The sequence below is a fragment of the Pipistrellus hanaki genome, assembly GCF_964339955.1.
Source record: "Pipistrellus hanaki genome assembly, chromosome: 7".
NCBI classification, from domain to species: domain Eukaryota; kingdom Metazoa; phylum Chordata; class Mammalia; order Chiroptera; family Vespertilionidae; genus Pipistrellus; species Pipistrellus hanaki.
Genome location: NC_140509.1, coordinates 75,615,325 through 75,638,571, shown reverse-complemented (window position 1 = coordinate 75,638,571; position 23,247 = coordinate 75,615,325). Strand labels below are relative to the sequence as shown.

Sequence of the window (23,247 nt, the reverse complement as noted above, 5' to 3'; positions counted from 1 at the left end):
TAGTACATAATTGTTATTTACAAGTGATAAAATCTTGGTGAAAGAGGAAATTTAGATTACATTTTATAGATTTAGGCGAGCCAACTCTGATGTTATTTAGGATTTAAAAACAAAATTAAAAATGTGGAGATGATGGTCTACATTAAGATTGCGACAATGGCAAGAACATCACAAATCTCTTGGAGGAGGAGGGGGTAAGTCCTTGCCTTCCTCTGGGCCTGGAGCCTGGCACCCTGGGACAGTCCTCAGCCACCACTGTGTTCTGAATTCCCCAAGAAGATTCCTCCTGGTCTTCTGAATGGAGGTTGTCAGTCCAAACACTACATGCTGATGACAGAGTCACAGAAGCAATGTAGACACACCCCTCTGCATTCAAAGTGTTGGCTTGAGACTTGCTCTCCCTACTGCACATGTCCATTCACAATTTAAAGGACATGATTACATAATACCTTAGTTTTCTAGTAATTTGCTGGATCTACAGCTCTCCAGTAAGCCCCTCTAAGCTTTCTTTTTTGGACTCTCTAAACAGAGTATCAGGTAACATCATTGTTCTTGGGCATCATTTCTAATTAATGTAAACAAATAAAACCAGAGACCACCCTCAGAAAAAAGCTGAGAAAGAGCAAAGTTAGCACATCCCTGCAATGGGAACTGGATTTCACCAATGGAGAGTGACAGGGCAGAGAGAGATTTATTAGCAGTCACAGTGTCATGAAGTTTGCCTTAGCCAATTATGAATGCATATAAAATGAGGAAACTGGCTATTTTTTAAAAATAGAAATGTCAAAAATAATATGCATTTGCCTTTGGGTAGAGTGTATTTTGTTGACCACCCTTAAGAGAAATACATGTTGACACACTTGTATTCATGGTGGAGAATTTAAACAATAGTTGTCATTTTGCTAAAGGTCTTAAACAGATACTGTAAAATATGCAAATGTAAATCTAAGTTAATCAATTTCCAAATTTAAAAAGTCAACCTAAAACTTTATGTATATTTTGTGCATATTTTAATTTAGGACTTCAACGTTTGGGAGGGTAAAATTATTTCAAAATATATTCATATCCACCAAATTTTAAATTTTATAAAGAATTTTACCTATACCACAAAGTAATGGGACATTAATGTATTCTATAATCACTCTTTTAAATGATCCATTATGATTAATCCAGGCTTCTTAAACACTTATTAAAATGAAGACACTGTTTTCTGAGGGAAAAAAATGATAATTTAAATCTGTAATTCAATGCATTTCATTTCAGAAATTGCTCATCAAATAGAAAGATTTGCTATATTCATGTTTTGAAATACAATGTGATATGTCTTTGAAGGCTGATTTCTTTTCTGTAACAGAAATTGGCTATTTTTAACCATATAATTAATTTTTTTTTTTGGTAAAAAATTTTCCAAGTGTTAAACAAACTGATGTAGAATATGTTAATCATTATTATTTTCCTACATATCAGAGCAATTACTTTTTAAAAAATCTTCATTGGAGTATATGTTTTTATTGATTTTTTAGTGAGAGAGGAAGGGGGAGAGAGAAAAGAGAGGGAGAGAGAGAAGAGAAACATTGATTGGTTGTCTTCCATATGAGCCCTGACCAGGATGGAACCCATAATCTAGGTATGTGCCCTGACCAGGAATCAAACCTGCAACCTGTTGGTGCATGGAATGATGCTTTAACTAACTGAGCCATCTGGCCAAGGCAGAGCAATTACTTTTTTGATGAAATTTTACTTCTTTAAGATTCTTTGCATTGAACCAAGTTTCTTTTCTTTCTTTCTTTCTTTCTTTTTTTTTTTTTTTAAATATATTTTATTGAGTTTTTACAGAGAGGAAGAGAGAGAGGGATAGAGAGTTAGAAACATTGATGAGAGAGAAACATTGATCAGCTGCCTCTTGCACACCCCCTACTGGGGGTGTGCCCGCAACCAAGGTACATGCCCTTGACCGGAATGGAACCCGGGACACTTCAGATCACAGGCTGACGCTCTATCCACTGAGCCAAACCGGTTTCGGCGAACCAAGTTTCTTTATTGTAGGTCTTTTAATGGGCAGTTAGAGAGGTTAAGAGGATGGAGGTCAAACATCTCCGGGCATGTGTACAATCCCAATTTCTATCTCCGCAGCAGGAACAAGATCCTTTGTTTTCAATCTGTTATTTGCATTTATTTACATATGGTTTATTACCAGTTATGAGAGACAGGGACAGAAAAGACATTCCAATTAGCTGGTGATTAAACAGTTTTCTGGCTGTTTCCTCTCAATTTGGCAGAAGACACTGGTTATAATGTGTTGGTAAATTCTTTGTTTCCCTCATGAAAGCGATTGAGTGACTTTCCTGGATCTGCCTGCCCACTGTTGATAAAACTGAATATATGGGATCACAAGGATAATTTTATTCTTTTCAGTATTAGACACTGCACAGGATGTAAGTGGTAGGGAACGGAGCAGGGCATTGGAAGCAGGATAAACATGACTTCCTTAGCAGCCTTAGCCTTTTAGAAGATGAGTAGGAAGTGTATAAAGATAGTTAATGCATTATAAAAGGTGGATATGAGGCATACAAATAATATTATACCATCTAGAAAGAATACTGCCAAAAGACATATTTATAAAAACATTGCATGGCTAGCATGCAAAAGCAAACCAATCTTAGTAAGTGTACATGTGAAAGAAGCTAATATTGATACTACTTAAGGAACCAGTGGTACCAATTGGACAATAAGCACCTTGTACTCTCTATGCATACACACACTTTTAGAGTAATATTATATATTGTATAGCTATGAGCTATTATAGGAGCATTATCATAATTCCAGACTGTTAGATTTTTGTGTCAGGTACATAAAATTTAATTGAAAAAAAGGAAGCATACTCCAAGATGCTTAGAGTAGTATTTTTTCCTTTGACTGGAAAGATTATGAGTGAGTTTTTATAACTTACTCAATTATTTGTATAATAAGCATATTTTATATTTATACTAAAAGCATCATAAAAGAATGGTGCAATATTTTAATACTAGTATAACTTTAGGGATAGAGTTATGGAATTAAAAGTATAATTTCTACAATTCCAAATTTTTTACTACCAGAGGCCCAATGCACAAAATTTGTGCAAAGGGGTTGGCCCTCGAAGCCCTGGCTTCATCCAGAAGGTTGTCCAGAAGGATGACTGGAAGGTCATTCAGCTGCCTGGTCTAATTAGCATATTACACCTTTATTATTACAGATGTACACTTATGAGAAGCTGAAAGATAAAAGCTCCAGGTGGTGCTTAGTCATGGGGTGGGGGAGGGGAGGAAGGGGGAGCGGAGCAGAAGGAAGTCCTCTGTACCTCCAGGAGCCAACAATGTTCTGACAGTAAATACTTGCTGCATTTCTGTCAGGGAAAGAGTCAAAGGAAACAATTTGAAATATGCAAGAGCATTCTTTTTTCAATGTTTGCCCTCAGGAGAAGCTGATTAGCAGAGCCTAACCTGCTGGGGTATTTTAGAGCTTTGAGGTATTGGGGGGTAGGGGAATACTCTCTCAGGCTACCTGCTCCACCTAAGGGGAGAGAAAAATCTGAAACAACTTTGTGTGTTCCAAGTGTAGAGGCACAGGCTCGCTAACAGAGTAAGACCCCATCTTAGACTATCAAACGCTTTCCGTTTTTCCCACACCTTATCACCACCTTACTAACGGCCTCTTTACAACAGTTCCTTCAGGCCCGGTACATTATGCCCAGCTAATAAGGAAAAAATTACAAGGCATACTAAAAAACAGGCAAAATAACACATTTTGAATAGAGAGTGAAAATGTCAGAACCAGACATGGCAGGGATGTTGGAACTGTCAGGCCAGGAATTAAAAACAACCTTGATTACTATGCCAAGGGCTCTAATGGATAAAGAAGACAGCACGCAAGAGCAGATGGAAAATGTAAGCAAAGATGGAAGTCCTAAAAAGAAATGCTGGAGACCACACACCCTGTAACAGAAATGAGGAATGCCTTTGATGGCCTTATCAATCCACTAGTCATGGCTGAGAAAAGACGCTCTAAGCTTGAGCATAGATCAGTGGAAATCCCCTACACTGAAAAGCAAAGATAATAAAAGCTGAGAAAGCAAAACAAAACAAAACAAAACAAAAAAAATCTCAGAAGAAAGTATCCAAGGACTGTGGGACAATGATAAAAGGTATAATATATGTATGTGGTAATACCACCAGAGGAGAGAGAAGGAAATGAGAGGTCACAGTGAGGGGAAGGAAATAAGGATTATGTCCTTGTTTTGGCCTCTGATCCCCAAGAGGTGGCATTTAGTCAGAATTTTAACCAAAGGTGTACTTGCTTTCAAATCAATGTTTTTCCTTCTCTTTCACCCTATCCCAAATATGATCTGATCATGTTGTTCTATACCTAAAGATGTATTCAGGAAACCTATGACATGTTGTGTGAGTTATGTGTATATGTGTGCATATTCATTTTTTTCAGGATAGAAGAAAAATGACCCGGACATGATTCTCAAAGTTTAAAAGCCACCGAGCTAAGACTTTTAGCTTAATAACTTGATAGTTGATATTCATTCGGTTCTGCTCTGGAGATCAAATGCCCATTCAGGAGTAGGTTTTAGAAGCATACTGCTTTAGGGATTGCAGTGGGGTGGATATTCTGAAGGGAATCTGCTGGACAGCATTTCTAGTAATGGCAGAAATTTGGAAAATAATTTTCACCGAGAGAGGAAAATAAGTGAACTGTGTTGTATCATATAATGGTATACTATGCAACAGTGACAATGAAATCTAGCTTTGCACAACATGTACAACCATCAATACAATGAACCTCAAAACTAATGAGATATGACAACAGGAGAATACATCCACTATGATGATGATTTTATGAAGTTTAAGTACTTAGTATGTTTTAGGAAGGAGTACATATATATATGTAGGAAAATATTAAAATACATAAAATATAGAATAAATATAATATTTATGTTTTTATAATATTTATAAAATATAAGCCAGGGAAATTCTTATATTTGAAATACAATGTGAAATTTAAAAATGTGGGGGAGGGTGAAAGAATATGAACACAGTGAACTTCAAGGATACCAATGATTTGCTAAGTAGAGGGCACATGGGTGTTTATCTCGGCATTCTTTTTATTTTACATACGTTAATTATCTTCTTTTCCTATATAAAAATGTCATAAGTTCGAAACATACTTGTCTACATTTCTACCTCATTCATTACCTCTTAACAAATGAAACTACATATTTATGAAAGAAGTAATGACATTGACGTAAAAGGAATCACATTTTACCTTTAGCTATTCTAATTTGTTTGAAGTAATGCGGGGTTTTTTATAGTGTGTTATTCTCAGAGATGGAAATTAGTTTGCAAAAATGCTCACGGGCTCTGAAAATTAGTATTCAAAACACTAATTACTATGGCTCATAAGTGTCCCCCCAAACAAAATATATTAGTGAGGTTATATTATGCATGTTTTTTAAATCTTTTGAATCTTATTCAAGCATCATTTAATTTAAAAAAATACATGTACAATTATTTCAGTAACTTTTGTTTCTGTTAATGCTCTAAGTAGAATCCAGAAGAACGCCAATTATGATGATGTCACTTGAGGGACATTTGTAGCGGTATAGTTTTTCTTAGGCATCAATAGTCAATTCAGTGTGGCGTTTTGAACTAGTAGCAAGAATCAGGCCTGTTTATGTGGGATCCATAGCACTGTCAAATGTTTCAATTAATTCACTTATCCCTCCCTGTTGTGGAATGGCTTTGGGATGAACCTTTCTACATCACTTCAGATGCAAACCTTACACAGGCGACCTCTTGCCAAAGCAGAGGCTGGCCTTATGAGAGCCCTGTTCCCACCTGTGGGGAGAGCTCAGAGGGTTTTGACTTTTGTCTAACCTGGCAGAATCCATCTTTAAATGCCTTACACTACAATTTCAGGTTTTTATTTTGCTTAAGTGCATTTCCTTTTGTTAATGGTTGAAATAAGGAAAGGAGAATGTTTATTATGAAGTTGATAAGAGAAAGAGGATAAAATGAGTTTTGATATCCGACAGTGTTCACATTATAGATGACTACAGTGAAATGTAATAAAACATTTTAATTTAAATGCACTTTAATATAAAAATTTAATTAAGACACTTATCTATCATAGGTTCATTTGACAAATTTCTAATATCTTTTATTTATGTTTCTTGACAATGGCTGTTGGCAGTTTTTAGGCTTAATATATGACAGTCTTAAACATGCTGAAGTTCTTATATCTATTCTTGCAAAGGATTTTCTTTATTACAAATTGTTTTTGTTTTTGTATGAAAGTTAGTGTTTAATGCAATAAATATCTTCCCTTCTTCTCCTAACTACAGATAATCTCATTTAAGTGTGTGGAGTAAAAAATTTGTCTATCGTATGACCTTCCCTAAACCTTTGCCATATATTAAGTATGTTGGATTTTCTTTACTTCGTGTTCCTCTAGGACAGTTTCCCAGCCCGATTCGGAGGAATTCATTTTGTCAACCAGCCGTGGTATATCCATGCCCTGTATACTGTAATCCGGCCTTTCCTAAAGGAGAAGACGCGAAAAAGGGTATTTATTTCTATCTTCATTCATATCATTTCACTTCCTCCATTCAATGAATTATGTTGCACACTGTGTGCATATTAGCATGATAAATGTACAAGACATTTTCTAATTCTTAAATACATGTGTTTAATTCTGAACAGTTTATCTATCAGAAAAATATTTAAAACCAGCTCTCTTATTTTTCCACAAATTTAGAGAACATTTTGGCACATTCATTATATATTAATGCCTTAGTTTAAAAGTAAAAAAAAAAAGCTATGTTACTATATAGTTATTGGTATACTTAATATTAAGTAGGCCTAGACAAAGCTATAATTTTAGAAATTGATAAGTGGAGTTAGTTATTTCACAGTATACCTAAATTTCATTGCATATAGTGAATTTTGTGGTAGTTAATATGATTTTGTGGTAATTGTCATGATCAATCACACACTTTGGAAAGAATGTTAATTTGTAAAAAATGAATATCCCTTTAAATTATAAGTCACTTGAGTTCTTAGATTTGGTTTCATGAGGATATTGAGGGTACATACAACAAAATGTTTTCTCTGAGAATGAGATAATTTATAGAAAGCATTTAGCACAATTCATGGCACATGGTAAAAGCTGAACACATTTTATTATCCTATATAATAAAAGGCTAATATGCAAATTGTCCCCTTGACCAGGAGTTCTACTGGGAGTTCAACCAGGGGATGGGGCTGGCCAGCCAACTGCCCACGGCCCTGCCCCCAATCGGCTCCCCTCTACCGTCCCCCCACCCCCGTGCATGAATTTATGCACCAGGCCTCTAGTTTTCTATATATATAAAAGCCCAGAGACCCAACAGCAGAATGACCCAAATGACCAGTTGATCAGTTGCTATGATGTGCACTTATCACCAGGGGGCAGGCGCTCAATGCAGGAGCTGCCTCCTGGTGGTCAGTATGCTCCCACAGTGCAGGCACTGCTCAGCTGACTGGGATGAGTGGCACTCCCACAGTGGGGCCTATCCCTGCAGGCCACGCCTCCCACCAGTGCACAAATCCATGTACTGGGCCTTTAATTAATTAATAATATTGATTTAAAAAATGCATTTTAATGGACATTATTTTTTATCTTCCAAACATCTCTGAAAGTAAGCTTATTAAGCATTATGCCCTATTTCAGAGCAGAGGAAAATAAGTCTTAGGATGGATAAGTAACTAGCTTAGTCATTTATACAGCTGTGAAGTGGTACAGCAATATTTGAATCAAAATAACTCCATAGTTAGAGCTATTTTTACCATTGTGCTATGACCAACTTTCAAATAATTAGTTCCATAATAAAATATAGAGCTCTCAATCCACATAGAAGATAATTTTCCATGTTCCTTGGTGAACGAAAAGGCACTTCAGTGACTTCAGTGTCATAAAAGTGGGAATGTGAAAAAATTGTTAAATATGTTTGTATCAAACATTAGTGATAGAGTATTTTCTGTCTATGAATTTGTTGAAAATTTCCCAGTAGTTTAGGAGGAATAATTCAGTACTCCTAAACAATTATAATGGATATTGGGAATTGTTTCTACCATTGAGTCTCAAATTAATTTACATTTTAGAATTTGGAAAAATGGATTGATGGGTCTCACAAATAACAGTTGCAAATGTTGTTGTATGAAAGGATGATCAGGTGATCCAAAACACCTGCTGGAGCTTTCAGTACACATTATACTAGTGAAGGCTTTTGTAGCAGTCACTCTGCACAGGCTGTTCTAAATTCCCTGCATATGTTAACTCATTTAATCCTAAAAACAAGGCTTATTGCTTTTTTTCCTTTTACAGAGAAAAAAACTAGGCTAGATGGTTAAGCAATTTGCTCTGAATATGGTTTGCCCAGAATTCTGTCTCATGTAGAGGGAATAGCAAATACAAAGGTCCTTAGGTAGAAATACTCCTGGTGTATGTGACAAACAGCGTGTGGACAATACTTAAAGCCATGAGAGTGAATAAAATCACCAAGGAGTGAGAATAGTTAGAGAAGAGAATAAATTCAAGAACCGAACCCTGGAGCCCTCTGGCATTAAGATGTTGGGGTAATTGAGGAAGAATCAGCAAAAGAGACTGAAATAAACATCGATCGATGTAGGAGAAAATTAAAAGATCTTGAGTACAAATGTTTTCATGAGGTGCATCATCTACTATATCCAGTGCTGAGAGTTCAAGAGAAATAAGGACTGAGAATTGGACAGAGAATTGGACAATGAATTTAGCAATGAGAAGGACCTTCATAAGAGCAATTTACTGTGTTGGAAGGCAAAATCTGTTTTCATTGGATTTAGGAAAAATGAGAGAATATTTGAACAATAAATATAGACAATTTTTATGAGTTTTGTAATAAATGGGAGGAGAGAAATCGGATACTAACTGGAGGCTGAAGGAGGTCCCAGAGAGGTTTATGAATCTGTATAGGGGAACAGAAGAGTAGAGTTGGCATATTTGTTCTCTAATGGGAACAAGCCAGCAGAGTGAGGACATTTGATGATGTGGAAGAGACAGAGAGGATTGCTTAGGAAGTATAACTGAGTAGAAGAGAAAGGATGAATTCTAGTACACAGGTGGAGAAATTGGCCTTTGTAATGTTTCTCCTTCATAGGAACAATGGCAAAGAATATGGACACAGATGCTGGTGGGTGGCGAGCATCTGGTTGGCCTATTTTTTCAGTGAAAGAGTAAATGAGGCCAAAGCTGAAAGTGATGTTGAGAGGAGGTAGCAGAGTGTTAGTGTAAGAGAGGAGGTAGTGTGCTGGATCGCATTTATTTCCCCAAGGATTTCTTACCAGACGTCTTGCATGACTGGAAAGAGAAGGTTTCTTACACGAAGTAATGCATCTGATAAACCAAAGGTTATATTTCTAATAAAATAAGGGTTTCAGATGCTAAGGCTTAGCTTTCCAAGGAAGAATTCCTTTAATTTCCTATGAGAAGAACCTAGCAGAATGTGTGTGTGTGTGTGTGTGTGTGTGTGTGTGTGTGTGTGTGTGTGTGTGTGTTTCCTGGGCCGTTGTGCTCTGCAAATAGGAGTGGGAAAGTATAAAGTTTGGAATTAATCTGATGTACTCTGGGACAGATGACATCTTCCCTCCGTAGGTCCCGCATCACATATTCCAGGTTGCTGTTCTTTTCTGCCTGTTTTGGCCAGTGACTTGCTCTCATCTGCTTTCACTGTTGAAATCACTTGTTGATTGGTGACAGCCATCCTTTTACTTTAGCTGATGTTTTAGACTAGTCTTCCTTAGTGTTCCTATATATTAACTTCAGTAGATTCTAAAAGTATGAAAAACAAAGACAAATGTGTTAGCCTGTTCATCATGAACCTGAAGTATGAAATCATTTCTGTAATTTATAATTTATACTTCTTAAATAAATATTATGTAACTTTATATGAGATTGCAAACTGTGCTTTATCTGAGAAGACTGATTTGCAGTTTTGAGATTGAAATGAAAGAAAAGAGGTAGCAACTTATGGGGAAACAGATCTTGAGTCTGTAGCTTGAATAGTTTTTGAGTTTAACCAAAAAAGCTCTATGTAGATAGTATTATCCATAATTACTATATGCATACATCCTTACATTTTGAATCTATTACTTCATTTTCTACTTGAACAGTAAACATGGAAATCTTGAGAAGAGAAGATGGTGAAATACTATAGAACTGTGGTCAGCAAACTGCAGCTCTTGAGACACATGTGGCTCGTTGGCGCCTTGAGTGTGGCTCTTCCACAAAATAGCACAGCCTGGGCGAGTCTATTTTGAAGAAGTGGCATTAGATGTTTAAGTTTTAAAAACCTGTCTCTCAAAAGAAAATTCAATCGTTGTACTGTTGATATTTGGCTCTGGTGACTAATGAGTTTGCCGACTACTGCTATAGAACCTAAGTCCTTTGGCACATGAACCTTCACTTAACCTTTCATTATGACGATGCTGATGCTAATCTACTTTTATTTACATCACATAGTTTGCATTACAAAGTGGCAATTTAGTAGTTACAGTATTCGCATTTTATGGATGATAAAGAGAAGGCCATGCCAGTGACAGCTTTGGGGCTCAATAACTTCGATGGGCTTTGTAGTTGATGAGTCCCTTATGGGAAGAATCTGTTTTAATAGCATTCATTATGCACATCATCAGCCTTGTACAACTAACATCAGAATGATGTACACATCAACATGCACATTAGATTCTCCTAATGAACCTGGCTATGAAGCAGAACACCAAATTCTGGTTCCAGCTCTTTAACCCAATAACTAGCAGACCTCAAAGTTCCCTAACCTCAGAATTTTTATATGCAATACCAGCCTGCCTGTTTCACAGAGTGGAGAAGGGGCTTAACTATTTTAATGGACATAGAACATTCTTTCTTCTGCTCTTGCTATTGTTACTCTCTCCCACAGCATTTGGGTAATATTGATTCTCCTCTGTGTGTTTTCCCCCACCTCTCTTCTTGTATTTGTAGATATTTTTGCATGGTAACAACCTAAATAGTCTACACCAACTAATTCATCCTGAGATCCTGCCCTCTGAGTTTGGAGGAATGCTGCCCCCTTATGACATGGGAACATGGGCAAGAACACTGCTCGACCACGAGTACGATGACGACAGTGAATACAATGTGGACTCCTACAGCATGCCTGTGAAAGAAGTGGAAAATGAGCTCTCCCCCAAGTCCATGAAGAGGTATGCGGGAGGTACCTGGGAAGTGGGCTAGGGTCAGGGCAGAGGCTGCCCAGGTCTAACTTCAGGTTTTATATTGTTGAAGGTGATGTTTGGTGAGATTCTAAAGCATTTTACGCCCCCATGATTGGGTGTCTAGGAAGTTTGAGTCAAAGAGAGTCATTTGAGCTAACCTGAACTCAGTGTTGTTGAAGATTCACAGATAATCTAGCAGGGCCTTTAGGAGTCACTAAATCCAGCGATTTTTCAAACTGCACTTCAGAGTTCTAGTTGGATTTCTCAGGCCAGGCAGGAGGGATGGGTATGGTGCCCATCTCCGTTGCAATGAGAATGACTTTTTTTCTAAGCAGTTTATTAGATTTCAGTGTAATATTTCATTTGAAGAAAGGGATCCATAGCCAACACACACACACACACACACACACACACACACACACACACCTTTCAAACACTAATATCTAAAGCTTATGTTCTCTTTACAATATTTCTGCCAAGTTTTTGTTTAAAGGTTTAGACATTCCTGGGGTAAAGCGTTCTACTTCCTTACAGCTTTAATCTTTATAAAATTCACTGCTGAGTCAAACTCCCTGCTTTGACTCTCACAGTATTCAATCAGTGCATATTTATTGAAGACATGATCTGTGATAGGCATGTTCCTAGGTGTTTTGTATCCAGTGTGGATACAATGCACACCCAGCCATCATCCAGCTATAGAGGGCGGGGAGTTGCCAGACATGCACAGACGTATAACTGAGTTTGCATTCCATAGCTCATAGACCAGGGGTCTTCAAACTACGGCCTGCGGGCCACATGCGGCCTGCAGAGGAGTCTGATCCTGCCCGCCAGGTTTATTGGGCAGTGAGCGCAGCCGAGGTGTTACAGTAGGAATTAGTAGTTCATATAGTCCGGCCCTCCAGCTCTCTGAGGGACCGTGATCTGGCCCCCACTTTAAAAAGTTTGAAGACCCCTGTCATAGACGGTATCTAATTCCCAGGTTCTCGCAGGCCACACCAGCCCAGGGTTCATGTGAAAAATGTAACAAGTATTATTATTGGTTCATGTCCCATCACAGAAAAAAAAAAAAAGAAACCATAGCTCTTGCAAGTCTCTCCTCCCCTAGCTCAGGCAGGACCCAACAGCATCTTACATGTCATCCCAAACGCTGTCCTGTATCCTTCCCTGATGAAAGCCTTATGGCCCTCTGTCATTGCTCTGACTCATGCAGTGACATTGCAGTTCTCTGAGCTGGCCTCTTTCTTTGCTGTTACTACTGTGTGTGTGTATGTGTGTGTGTGTGTGTGTGTGTGTGTGTGTGTGTGTGTGTGTGTGTATATATATATATATATGTGTGTGTGTGTGTGTGTGTGTGTGTGTGTGTGTGTGTGTGTGATGTCTTCCTCTCTCTAGGCTGCTCTACTTCTCCTTGGAGAGAAAGAAAAGGCCAATGACATCTCCTGCTTTAATTTCTCCACTAAGCATAAAGCTTAAGTTTAAACCAAGTTTAGGCTTCTCAACTCCCTTCTCTTAAAACAGGACTTCTTAATTTGAGTTCTATGTGTTCCTAACCAATGGGGTTCATGGATGGGCTCTTGAAGGGGTTTATGAAGTACTAAAAGTTGTCTTCAAAGATGTGTATGGAAAGGTATGAATATATATAGTACACTTGTAAGGTATATATTTCATCAAATTCTCCAAAAAGTTTTCCAAAATAATTTAAAAGCCCTAACTCTAAGACCATAGCTACTCAAAATCAGAGTATTTAACTTCTCTGCTTTAACTTTTTAATGTCTGCTGATTATATTGTACAATATGAAATCAACTTGATATTGGGGCTTACATTGTGCTACATGATCTGATCCTGCCTACCTCTCTTTTCTCTTTGTTTACCTTTTCTTTCCTCTCCTACCTTTCAGACAAAACATCCTTTATTATCCTCCTTCAGCCTCTGCATCTTGTTCCTATCTAAGGGTCTTTATACTTGTCACCTCTGGTTGGAATGCTCTTTTCCTACAGTGTCCAATGGTTGGCCCTGGCAAAGGTCATCTACTGAAGCGGTCTTTTGACCTTTCTCAATCACCAGGTCCTAATCAGTTCTACTTCTTTCTCATTTACCAGTCAACGAAGGGCCTTATTTTATTTAATTTTATACCCAACTTCCCAGTGTAAGCTGCATGGAGACTTCAGTGACTTTGTCTACCCTGTTCCCTTCTGCATCCCTAGTACCTGGAGTAGGGCCTGGCACCTAGGGTGCTCACTAGGTACTAGCTGAGACATAAAGGCGTCCTCTGCTATCTGTCAGTGGCCCCTTTAAGTGCCATGTTGAGAACTGAACAGGTAACACCTGACACTGTTACTACTTGCACTGAGGTTCCAGAATTCTGGCTTTACAGTGTAGGTGTCATTGGCCTCTTGTTTCTGTTGTTGTTTTGTTCAGGAAGCCAGAGCACATTGCTGACTCATATTGTACTGCCTAAAACTAGTACGTCTCTTTCCAAATCCTCATAATTTTCTATTTCTAAGTATAGCATTTTCCTCCAAGCACATTACTTTAATCGATTATACCATCTTGTTAGATTTGGCTCAGTCTATCCACCTTTTGAAGTCTTTATGGATCGGGTTTTTTTTCCCCTTCAATTAATTAGGCCATTTTTGTTCCCTGAACACTTGGCTCACAGCACATGGAACTCTCCGCCCTGGAGTTTCTTGCTTCTGATGTGGGCTGCTTATGTTTTTAGACCTCCTTTGTTTGGTGTAGCTCTTATTATATGAAGCTCTTATTCATATGAAGCTCTTATTCTATTTGAAAACTTCTCTAAGAATGAGATTAAGAAAGTTATTTTACTGGACTCTCATCTTCTCCATCTCAGGAAATGGCAGTTCCCCACTTCTCTATTTTCTTTTTCAGATTTATGTCATACTCAGAGAAAGAAAGAAAAATCATTCTTTATAAAACAGTTGTAGATAATTCTTCTGTTGGGTGAACTTAGCTAGATGTGTAGGAAGAAGACTGTCCCCCTGTGTAAAATTGTGGAGGAATAGCATAGTCACGTGATAAGACACAAAGTTCAGTAGATTGAGGGTGCCTTAAACTGGGCAAGTGTCTTTGACCTCGTATCTCTAATACCTAGGATAGTGCCTGCCTTGAGCACCAATACTATTATACAAATACGACTTTCAGTTTTATTGAACAATATCTAACATCTATTACTACTACCTTCCAAAACTTAACTAATATATATATATTAGTATATATATAATATATATAATATATTATATATATTATATATATTATATATACTAATATATATATATATATATATATATTATATATACTCCTTTGCTGCTTTAAAAAACTAATAAGGTAGTACTAGCCCAAACTTATTAATGAGGAGACCCAATACAGAGAAGGTAAGTAACTTCCCATGTCACATAGCTACAAAGTAGTGAAACTAATATGGGAACACAGGCAATAGTATTCCATACATAACTTCCTTAACTGCTACCATGTGCTATCTGCCAGAATTTGTGCTTGTGTTTATGAATGAATTATTGCATTTGATCCTCAATATATCTGTATGATGTGGGTGCTACGTTTCCCATTTTATAGATAATGAGAACAAACTTTTAGGAAGTTTAAGTAGCCTTCCCACAGTCACAGAGATAGCAAATAGCAGAACTGGAATCCTGTTTGTCTAAAATCTAGCCCCTTAAAACTCTAAGATGTAGTACAATATTGCTATAGTAGATGCATAATAAATGAACTAGTAACACCTGGATAGTTAAATTTAAATTATTTGTTTTAGTAAAAAATAAAAGTTATGGCAAAGACAACAGAGGCTGTGTGTGGGCCGTTGAGATATCCTATGACTTCAGGACGGACAACGCCCTCTATTGCAGCTGAAATAGACCAATTCATTAACTTATGATCCTGCACAAATAACCCTTTGTTTTATATAAGAGAACTACAATAACAATAGCAATTTCGTTGGATTAAAATAATAGTACACTTGGGCCAATTAAACACCCCCCCCCAAAATCTTAATCATCTGAACTGGAAATGGTTTTTGCCTGGCTTGTTTTATTAAGGAATGGTTGCACACGTGGGGCCATTCTTACATCTGCAGTCCATGATGAAAGCAAAGTAGGAACTTAATCTTAAATTACAGATGGTATAGCCCACTGTAATTTCAAATGTTATTAAAGTCACCATATCCTCTAATACTTTTAACAAATAGTCAAGGAACATAAAGATTTAAAAGATTGTGTGTGTGTGTGATATATGTTTTCACAAAACATTTCGGCAAATGCTTGTGTCCTTTGCACTGTCTGAAGAGCTTTGGTGTGTATTCCTTGAATGTTGTTAAGATTTATATAATAGACTTAACTTTATGAGAATTTAAAAATACATTTTCTGTTAAGAATTTCTCCACAGTATAAATTGCTATTCATTTTGAATGCTTAAGACCGATTTTTCCCCCCAGTATGGAAACAATTTATTGATTAGAAGTTAAAATATTGAGATCCTACTGTGTAACAGCCTAGGAAACACATTGTATTTGCAGCAGGAAAGACACTGATAAAGTCCCTGCTCATGGAATGTACAGTGCAGTGGGTACCAGTATCAAGCCAATACTTTAGTGCAGGGCAGTAAATAAAACTCTGCCTGTTTTAGTATGGAGTAATCTTGGGAAATCAATTTTTTAGTTGTCTAAGAAAGACAGTTTTAAAGGTCTGATGACTAAATATTTTGAGCAATACTAAAATGTATTTCCAAGGTAAATTATTATTGTTACCCTTCCTCCCTCTGGGTCCCCTTCTATCCTGCTCTCTCCATACACACACGTTCAACTCTGGTCAGTTTCCTTCCTGACCTAGGCATCTAATACCTAGCATTGAGATAAAATGGTAAAAACGAATTAGGAACTAAAACATCCCTGTTTCAGTATTCCCACCTTCCTCTCTCTTTTTAGAAAGGAATTTAAGTTTGTTTAAGTGAAGGACTGACTTTATCAGTTAATCTCGTAATTATTTTTGCTTTGACAATTAGTTCCATTGCTTTTCTTTTTCATTAGCATGTGCAGTTGTAATTTAGCTGATAGTCTTTCTGTATGAAAGTTAATGAGGTCTGCTAAGAGGCACGGGGGTAGCCAATTGGCTGGAATGCAGCAGCAGGGGGAAAATTCATTACCGCGGAGAATTGTAAAAGGGCAGCTGCTTCCTTAATGCTGCAGCTATTAGGATGGCAGCTTCCTGCCCCAACAGTAGCATGTCTCATTAACTCTCCTCCTTGCCCGTTTATGTTGTTTCCTAATATATAATTCCCACCTGCTATCAAAGGCATGTGGAGGGGGTTTTCACAGTATTTGCTTTCCTGGTCATAAAGAGCTGCTGTCGAAACAAGAGGGGTTTTAACATAACTTTAATTTTTTAAAGTGCTTTATGTACTATATAAGCAAGTTAGACACTTGTATAACTTATAAAGCACCCCCTCCCCCCGATAAATGTTGCACCCACCTGACACCACATATATTGACTATATATGAACTATAATTGATTATATATTGATTATTATTGACTATATTTTCAACGCTGTACTTTACATCCCTGTGACTCTGTTCTAACAGCCAATTTGTACTTCCTAATACCTTTGTCATTTTCACCAAGCCTCTTGTGTTTTTAACTCTTTGAAAGTCTTAAAACATTTCACAAAATTTTAAGAATAATTATTTATTTAAGTAGTCTAATGGGAAATTGAACAAAACTCACATTTGAATTTTGACTTTTTTCCTAATGTGATCATGAAAAATAAAAAGTGTTGGTTCAAACATGCACATTTACATTAAATGTGTTTCAAAGATCTCTTTAAGACAGGACTCAAGGCTTCTATCATTTTTAGTTTAGGTCTCATAACAATAATTTTATTGTAATAATTTTCCATTTGGAATACATCTGTCTTACAGTAGAAAGTCCCCATCTCAAAGAACTTAAACTTATTGTCCGGCTGGCCGGTGTGGCTTAAGAGGTTGAGCATTGACCTATGAGCCAGGAGGTCACAGTTTGACTCCTGGTCAGGACACTTGCTTGGGTTGTGGGCTTAATCCCCAGTGTGGGGCATGCAGGAGGCAGCTGAAAAATAATTCTGTTTTATCATTGATATTTCTTTCTCTCTTCCTCTTTCCCTTCCTCTCTGAATTCAATCATTATATATATATATATTTAAAGAACTTAAGCCTATTCTGTGTATTTAGGACCCTTTGCTGTTGAGTATTCCATTTAGAGGCCAGAGGGGATTGTTTCCTGGGATCCAAAACCCATCGAAAGTGTCTCTCTCTCTCTGAATGTGTAGCTTTCTCAGTTTATAAATCCCTTGATGAAAGGGGAGATAATCTGCTTCAGTGAGAGCAGCAATAATGGAGAAAAGAGAGAGAAGGGAATGTGATCATTTGGTGATAGCTCACTAACCTTGGCTTTAACATTTCCAGGTCCCAATCAGTAGTGGATCCTACAGTCCTCAAACGCATGGATAAAAATGAGGAAGAAAACATGCAACCTTTGCTCTCTCTGGACTGATACCTGCTCTCCACTCCCCATGGATGAGAAATGAAAGGTACTTGTTTTCAGCAGCAGGGACAGCACTGTGGAGGAATTACCAGCTGGAAACTTATTTATTCTTGTCCATGTAGCATACTATATTATAAGGCACCAGGCTTTCCCATTTGCCTGAACCATGGGGGCCCTAGTCTGGATTAAAAAGTGAATAATTTATCCTGTAAGTGCCAAGTTCTTTGTAAATACAATGTAAACTTTATGTCAAGTTTGTACATTTTGGTAATAACTAAAATTGGAAAAGTTTGGCCCATGAGTTCATGCCAGTGATGTGAACTATTACAAAAATAAAAGACACTTACATAATCAAAGCTAATTGAATGAAGCCCTGTTTCCTATGAAGCCATATTTCAGCTCTCATTGTGATGTTTCATTGTTTTTCTCTGAACCACTGTCATATTTAAATGTACTTTTAATGGGCACTATAGGAAATTATGATAAATGTATTTCCTGTCTAGTGATTTTTAGTTTACAGAAAATGTGTTCTAGTGACTATCACTGGCCTTGCATTTTGGAGACAAGGAATGGCAGATAATCTGGTAAATTGAACACTTAAACTCTTACATATTGTTTAATTCCTGGAGTCTTGTAAAAAAATATGTTCCCCAAAGTAAGATGTGAAATTCTGAGTGCATTAAAAAAAAATGCTGTTTTCACAATACACCCTTTATTCAAGACATTCCCCCCCCCATTGAAACCCTGTCTGATTTATTTTAAGAACGTTCTCCCCTCAGTAAAAATGTTTATTTAAAAAAATAAACATATTTTTACTGAGCTCTAATAAATCATTGATATGACAGGCTTAGGAAACAAATCATCCGTATTCAATGGTCTTAGAGATGATAGAGATATTACATGAGATGCTAACTCTGGAAAACCACTTCTAAAGTTAATGAAAATGAGGCATAGTGAAACAGACTTTTAGTGAACCTATTTAAGGGAATTCTAACTTAATTTGTAGTGTACTCTTGAATCTGTGCCCATTTTAGTGAAATGTGTTTTTTCAAAACAATAGGTCTCAACTTAGTGTGGGCAGTATGAAGTGATCGACAGTGATTCATACAGTTTTTCTCAATTTCAAGTTAATAATCCTAATGATCCTATAAAAAGTACACGATTTCTTTTCAGAAAAGATAGAAAGAACACATTGCATCCAGGAGCCATACTGGAAGCATCTGAAATAGCATATTATACGTTAAATATAGACTTGGAATCCTTATGTTACTGAAATTTTTTATTTCATAAAAATTCTGCAATTATAGCACATTTAAAAAAAAATCTTACTTTAAATTTCAAATTCCAGTGTGAAGAAAGCAAAATTTTTACCATCTCTTCAGAGTGGTAATTTTTGAGATTGAGAACTCACCATTAAAATACTTTTTTTGAAAGAAAACTATTTCAAGGAACTCTTGGAAACCAACAGAAATAAAGTCATGTAGCAGCCTTTACATTCTTTTTTGCTAAAAACTTAATTTTCCAGTGATAATTCTACAGTCAATAATCTTAAGATTATTGATAAGTACATCAATCTGCAGTATCACCAGTGGACAGTCTAATATTTGTAAACATACATAAATATACATAAATGAAAGATCCCTTACAAATGCCAACCTCCAGTCAAGTGTGGAAAAAGAATGACTCATAGGTATTCTGCTCCACCGATAAATATCATAGAGATGGGAATGAACTGGGAATAGAAAGCCACAGCAACTCTTATCTTTATTAGAGCCCTGATCATTGGTGTGTTTACCGCTTTCTAACCTGACATACATTTTACAACCTTGAACTTTACATGCTATAGAAGCAAGTGTTAGGCAACATGATGCATTGGAATAAAGTAGAAACTAAGTACAGAAGGCAGTGAGCTTTTCATTCTTTCATTTTTTTTCATTTATTGCCAATTTGTAGAATTCTACCAGCTTCAGATGTCAATCGGCATAGCCAGATTCTTTCCCCTATCATTAGACTGGTGTCATATGAAAATTAAGTCAGAAGGCATATTGTTTAGGTCTATACTTATCAAATTATAAGTATCATTCACACTGTCTCCCTGCCCTATGTTTGGAAATTCTGCAGAGGCAAGGCTGCTTACCTGCTCTTCTTCAAATAAGCAATTTAGGATTGGCTGGAATGTATAATATATTTTAAAATGAATGAACAAAATTATAACAATGATGCCTTTTTTTTTTTTCTTCAATGATGCCTTTTGAACTAGCTAGAATAGATCTAGATCAGTCTGTAACTCATTTTCCAGGAATGTGTTAGAAGCTGCATAGTCCAGGGATATTTGGCCAACTTCATAAAATTTCCCCTCAGCTCACTAGCATTGTTTAGGATTTTCCCTCTCCTGCTATGTCTTGTAGTTGTGTCTGTTGTTACATAACTTAGCAAATAAGCAACCCTATATTTCAATTTAATTGTGATAGTACACTTCCACTCTCACACACGGACACACAAACACTAGACTATTTGCCCTAATAAATTTGTCTCTAATTTTAAGTGCTATGCTTTCTTTCTTTTTCTTTTCTTTTTTTTTTTTTTTTTTAGGTATTTTCTTTCTAAAAATATGTAGACATCAAAGAATTATCACATTTTATTTGGAATAGGCCAGTAGTTCATTTCTCCTACCCCACCTGCTCTATCTTGTTTTTGTTTTTTCTTCTTTTTTTTAATATATCCCATTGATTTTTTACAGAGAGGAAGGGAGAGAGACAGAGAGCTAGAAATGTCGATGAGAGAGAAACATCGACCAGCTGCCTCCCACAAACCCCCTACCGGGGATGTGCCCACAACCAACGTACATGCCCCTGACTGGAATCGAACCTGGGACCCTTCAGTCTGCAGACCTACGCTCCACTGCTGAGCCAAACCGGCTTCGGCTCTATCTTGTATTCTTGTATATTCTCTTTTTTGTTTGTTTTGATATTTCAGGAGCAGCTACTTTCAAAGCTCCTTTAAGAATAAATAACTTCTCTTATGTTATCAGTGATAGTTGCACACATTTTTGACTGACATTTTAAAAGGAAAAGATTACCATGAAGATATATTCTAGGAAATATGAATAAATGCCTCTTTAAAAATGGGATAAAGCAGTGATACTAATAGATTATGGGTTCTATTTGTACTCTCTTCCAAAAAGTAAGGGCGAAACATAGATATCATTTGAAGAAGGATATTTGAGGCCTTGCTGTGAGCATTCCCATATAGTGTAAGTCTTCATTGTGTAAATCCAATGTGGTAACTTGAACACATTGACAAACCTGGCACTATACTAACATAATGTACAAGTATTAAATAGAGTTTTGCAAGCAAGTTTTTGAAGTGGGCATGCATTAGTTTTTCTATTTCAGTAATAGTTTGCATAACTGTAGGCAAAGACATTATTTAAGTCTTTTCATATAAAGTGCTTGTTTACTTTACAGTACTGAAAATTCATATATTCATAAGCAGGAAAACCAAACAGCTAGGTTCTCAATATTGTAAACTAGGTCGCATTGTTAAATATTTGAAGCATCTGTAATATTCTTGAGGGGACAGAAATGTCTCTCATGCATCAAGAAAATTGAAAGTTGTTTCAGATATCCAGGAACATATTTCTTTTCACAAAAAGAAACCCTTATTCCTGGCCTGTTTGGCTCAGTGGATAGAGCGTCGGCCTGTGGATTGAAGGGTCCTGGGTTCGATTCCGGCCAAGGGCACATGCCTGGGTTGTGGGCTTGATCCCCAATGGGTGTGTAGTAGGAGGCAGCCGATCAATGACTCTCTTCATCATTGAAGTTTCTATCTCTTTCTCCTTCTCCCTTTCTCTCTGAAATCAATAAAAAAATATATATTTTAAAATTAGAAACTCTTAGACTCATGGCAATATGACTTCAGGGACAGACTGCATTTTCTTCTAGAAACAACATAAAGGTTTATGGACATGTCCATGGCCCTTTAGAAAAGTTGTATCAGGAAAACCTGCTGAGAGACTATGCACTCTTCTGTTGTTTTATCTAAATGTCTAATTGGTCTGGTTAATAATTTATCTCTTTGCTTCTAATTTTGTGTGTATTAATGTAATTACTTGAAAAATTGCCATCATACATGAGGATATTTCAGAATGATTTTCAACACACAAAATAAAATGAGCAGAGCTCTGGCATGGTATTTGTACTTTAGGATATAGTATTTATATTTATTTACATCAATAAACTAATAGGCATATATTCCATGTTATATGTACTAAATAGATTTATGGCCTAAAAATGGTGGTGTATTTTAAATTTATGAGGCCATTAGACTATGTAAGAATCAGCAGGTAACATAAAATATATTGGAACAAAAGTAGGCAATTGACTAAATATTCACGGTGTATAATTATGTTTAGGAGTGAAAAGTATTTGGTTTTGGTTGAAAAATCTGCTTTCTAATCTGTTATTGAAACTATTCATCACTACTTACTTTTTGAAATGGGGCAAATAAGTAAAAATATAAAAGGACATTTGGCCTTGAAACATTATTATATTATGATCCTAATGGAATAGAGAATATAATTTCCTTTCATGAAATAAGTTATTTTGTAAACATCCATAGATTAATCCCACACGTGGAGATAATACTATGAAGTGTCTTCTGTGTTCAATGTAGGAATTTATTCTCCTGGGGTGTAGGAAACAATATAAAACAGCAATTCTGTGGATTTAAACATGCAAAGTTGTGCAATTTTTCTTAGAAGGAGGAGTGCAAGTGGTACTGTTGAAATTAAAAAAAAAATATTTAGGAACCAAATAAATATAGGACTTAAAATGCACTTTTATAGTACATAAAGGGCACTGTTACAATTTAGAAGGTGTTTGGTCAGTATTTGACTTAGTTTCAATTCAAATATTTTTTGTCCTTAATAATTTTAATTCATTTATTCTGTCAAAATTATTTCTTGTGGTAAATGAGAGGGGCATAGATGAATAATGAAATAAATTTTAAAAGTTTTAAGGGTGAAATCAGCCCTCAACTATTTTGAAAAAATTGCAATAGAGTATATGTAATGGGTTTACAAATAACAGGTGCAAAGCATTTTGTTTCCAATCCAGTTCTTCAGTTTCCATATTTGTTTAAAAGATAAGCAAAATTCAAAGATCAAGTCATTTTTGTTTTCAAAACTTTCAGAAAAAACAAGATGTATAAGAAGTAATTATACAAGTCTTTCTTTGATAAGAATACTGAGCACAGTACTATTTAGCTCAAATATGTTTGACCTTTTGAGGAATATATTTATTTCCACACATTATCATAAATAGTGTAATATCATTTTAAAATAAGTACACATTTCTGTTTTAAAAAAGAATTTATTTTGCATATGGTG

At 36.3% G+C, this 23,247-nt stretch overlaps 1 protein-coding gene across 2 annotated transcripts in view; it reads left to right on the top strand.

Moving 5' to 3' along the window:
- The window catches only part of CLVS2 (clavesin 2), a 57,091-nt gene extending 38,867 nt beyond the window's left edge, over positions 1 to 18,224 (top strand). For both annotated transcript variants that reach the window (XM_084889664.1, XM_084889663.1), the window contains exons 4-6: positions 6,499 to 6,609; positions 11,080 to 11,300; positions 17,780 to 18,224. In XM_084889664.1, the coding sequence (XP_084745790.1) occupies positions 6,499 to 6,609; positions 11,080 to 11,300; positions 17,780 to 17,867 (420 nt within the window). In that variant the 3' untranslated portion in view covers positions 17,868 to 18,224. The remainder of the gene's footprint in view (positions 1 to 6,498; positions 6,610 to 11,079; positions 11,301 to 17,779) is intronic.
- Positions 18,225 to 23,247: the final 5,023 nt, after the last annotated feature.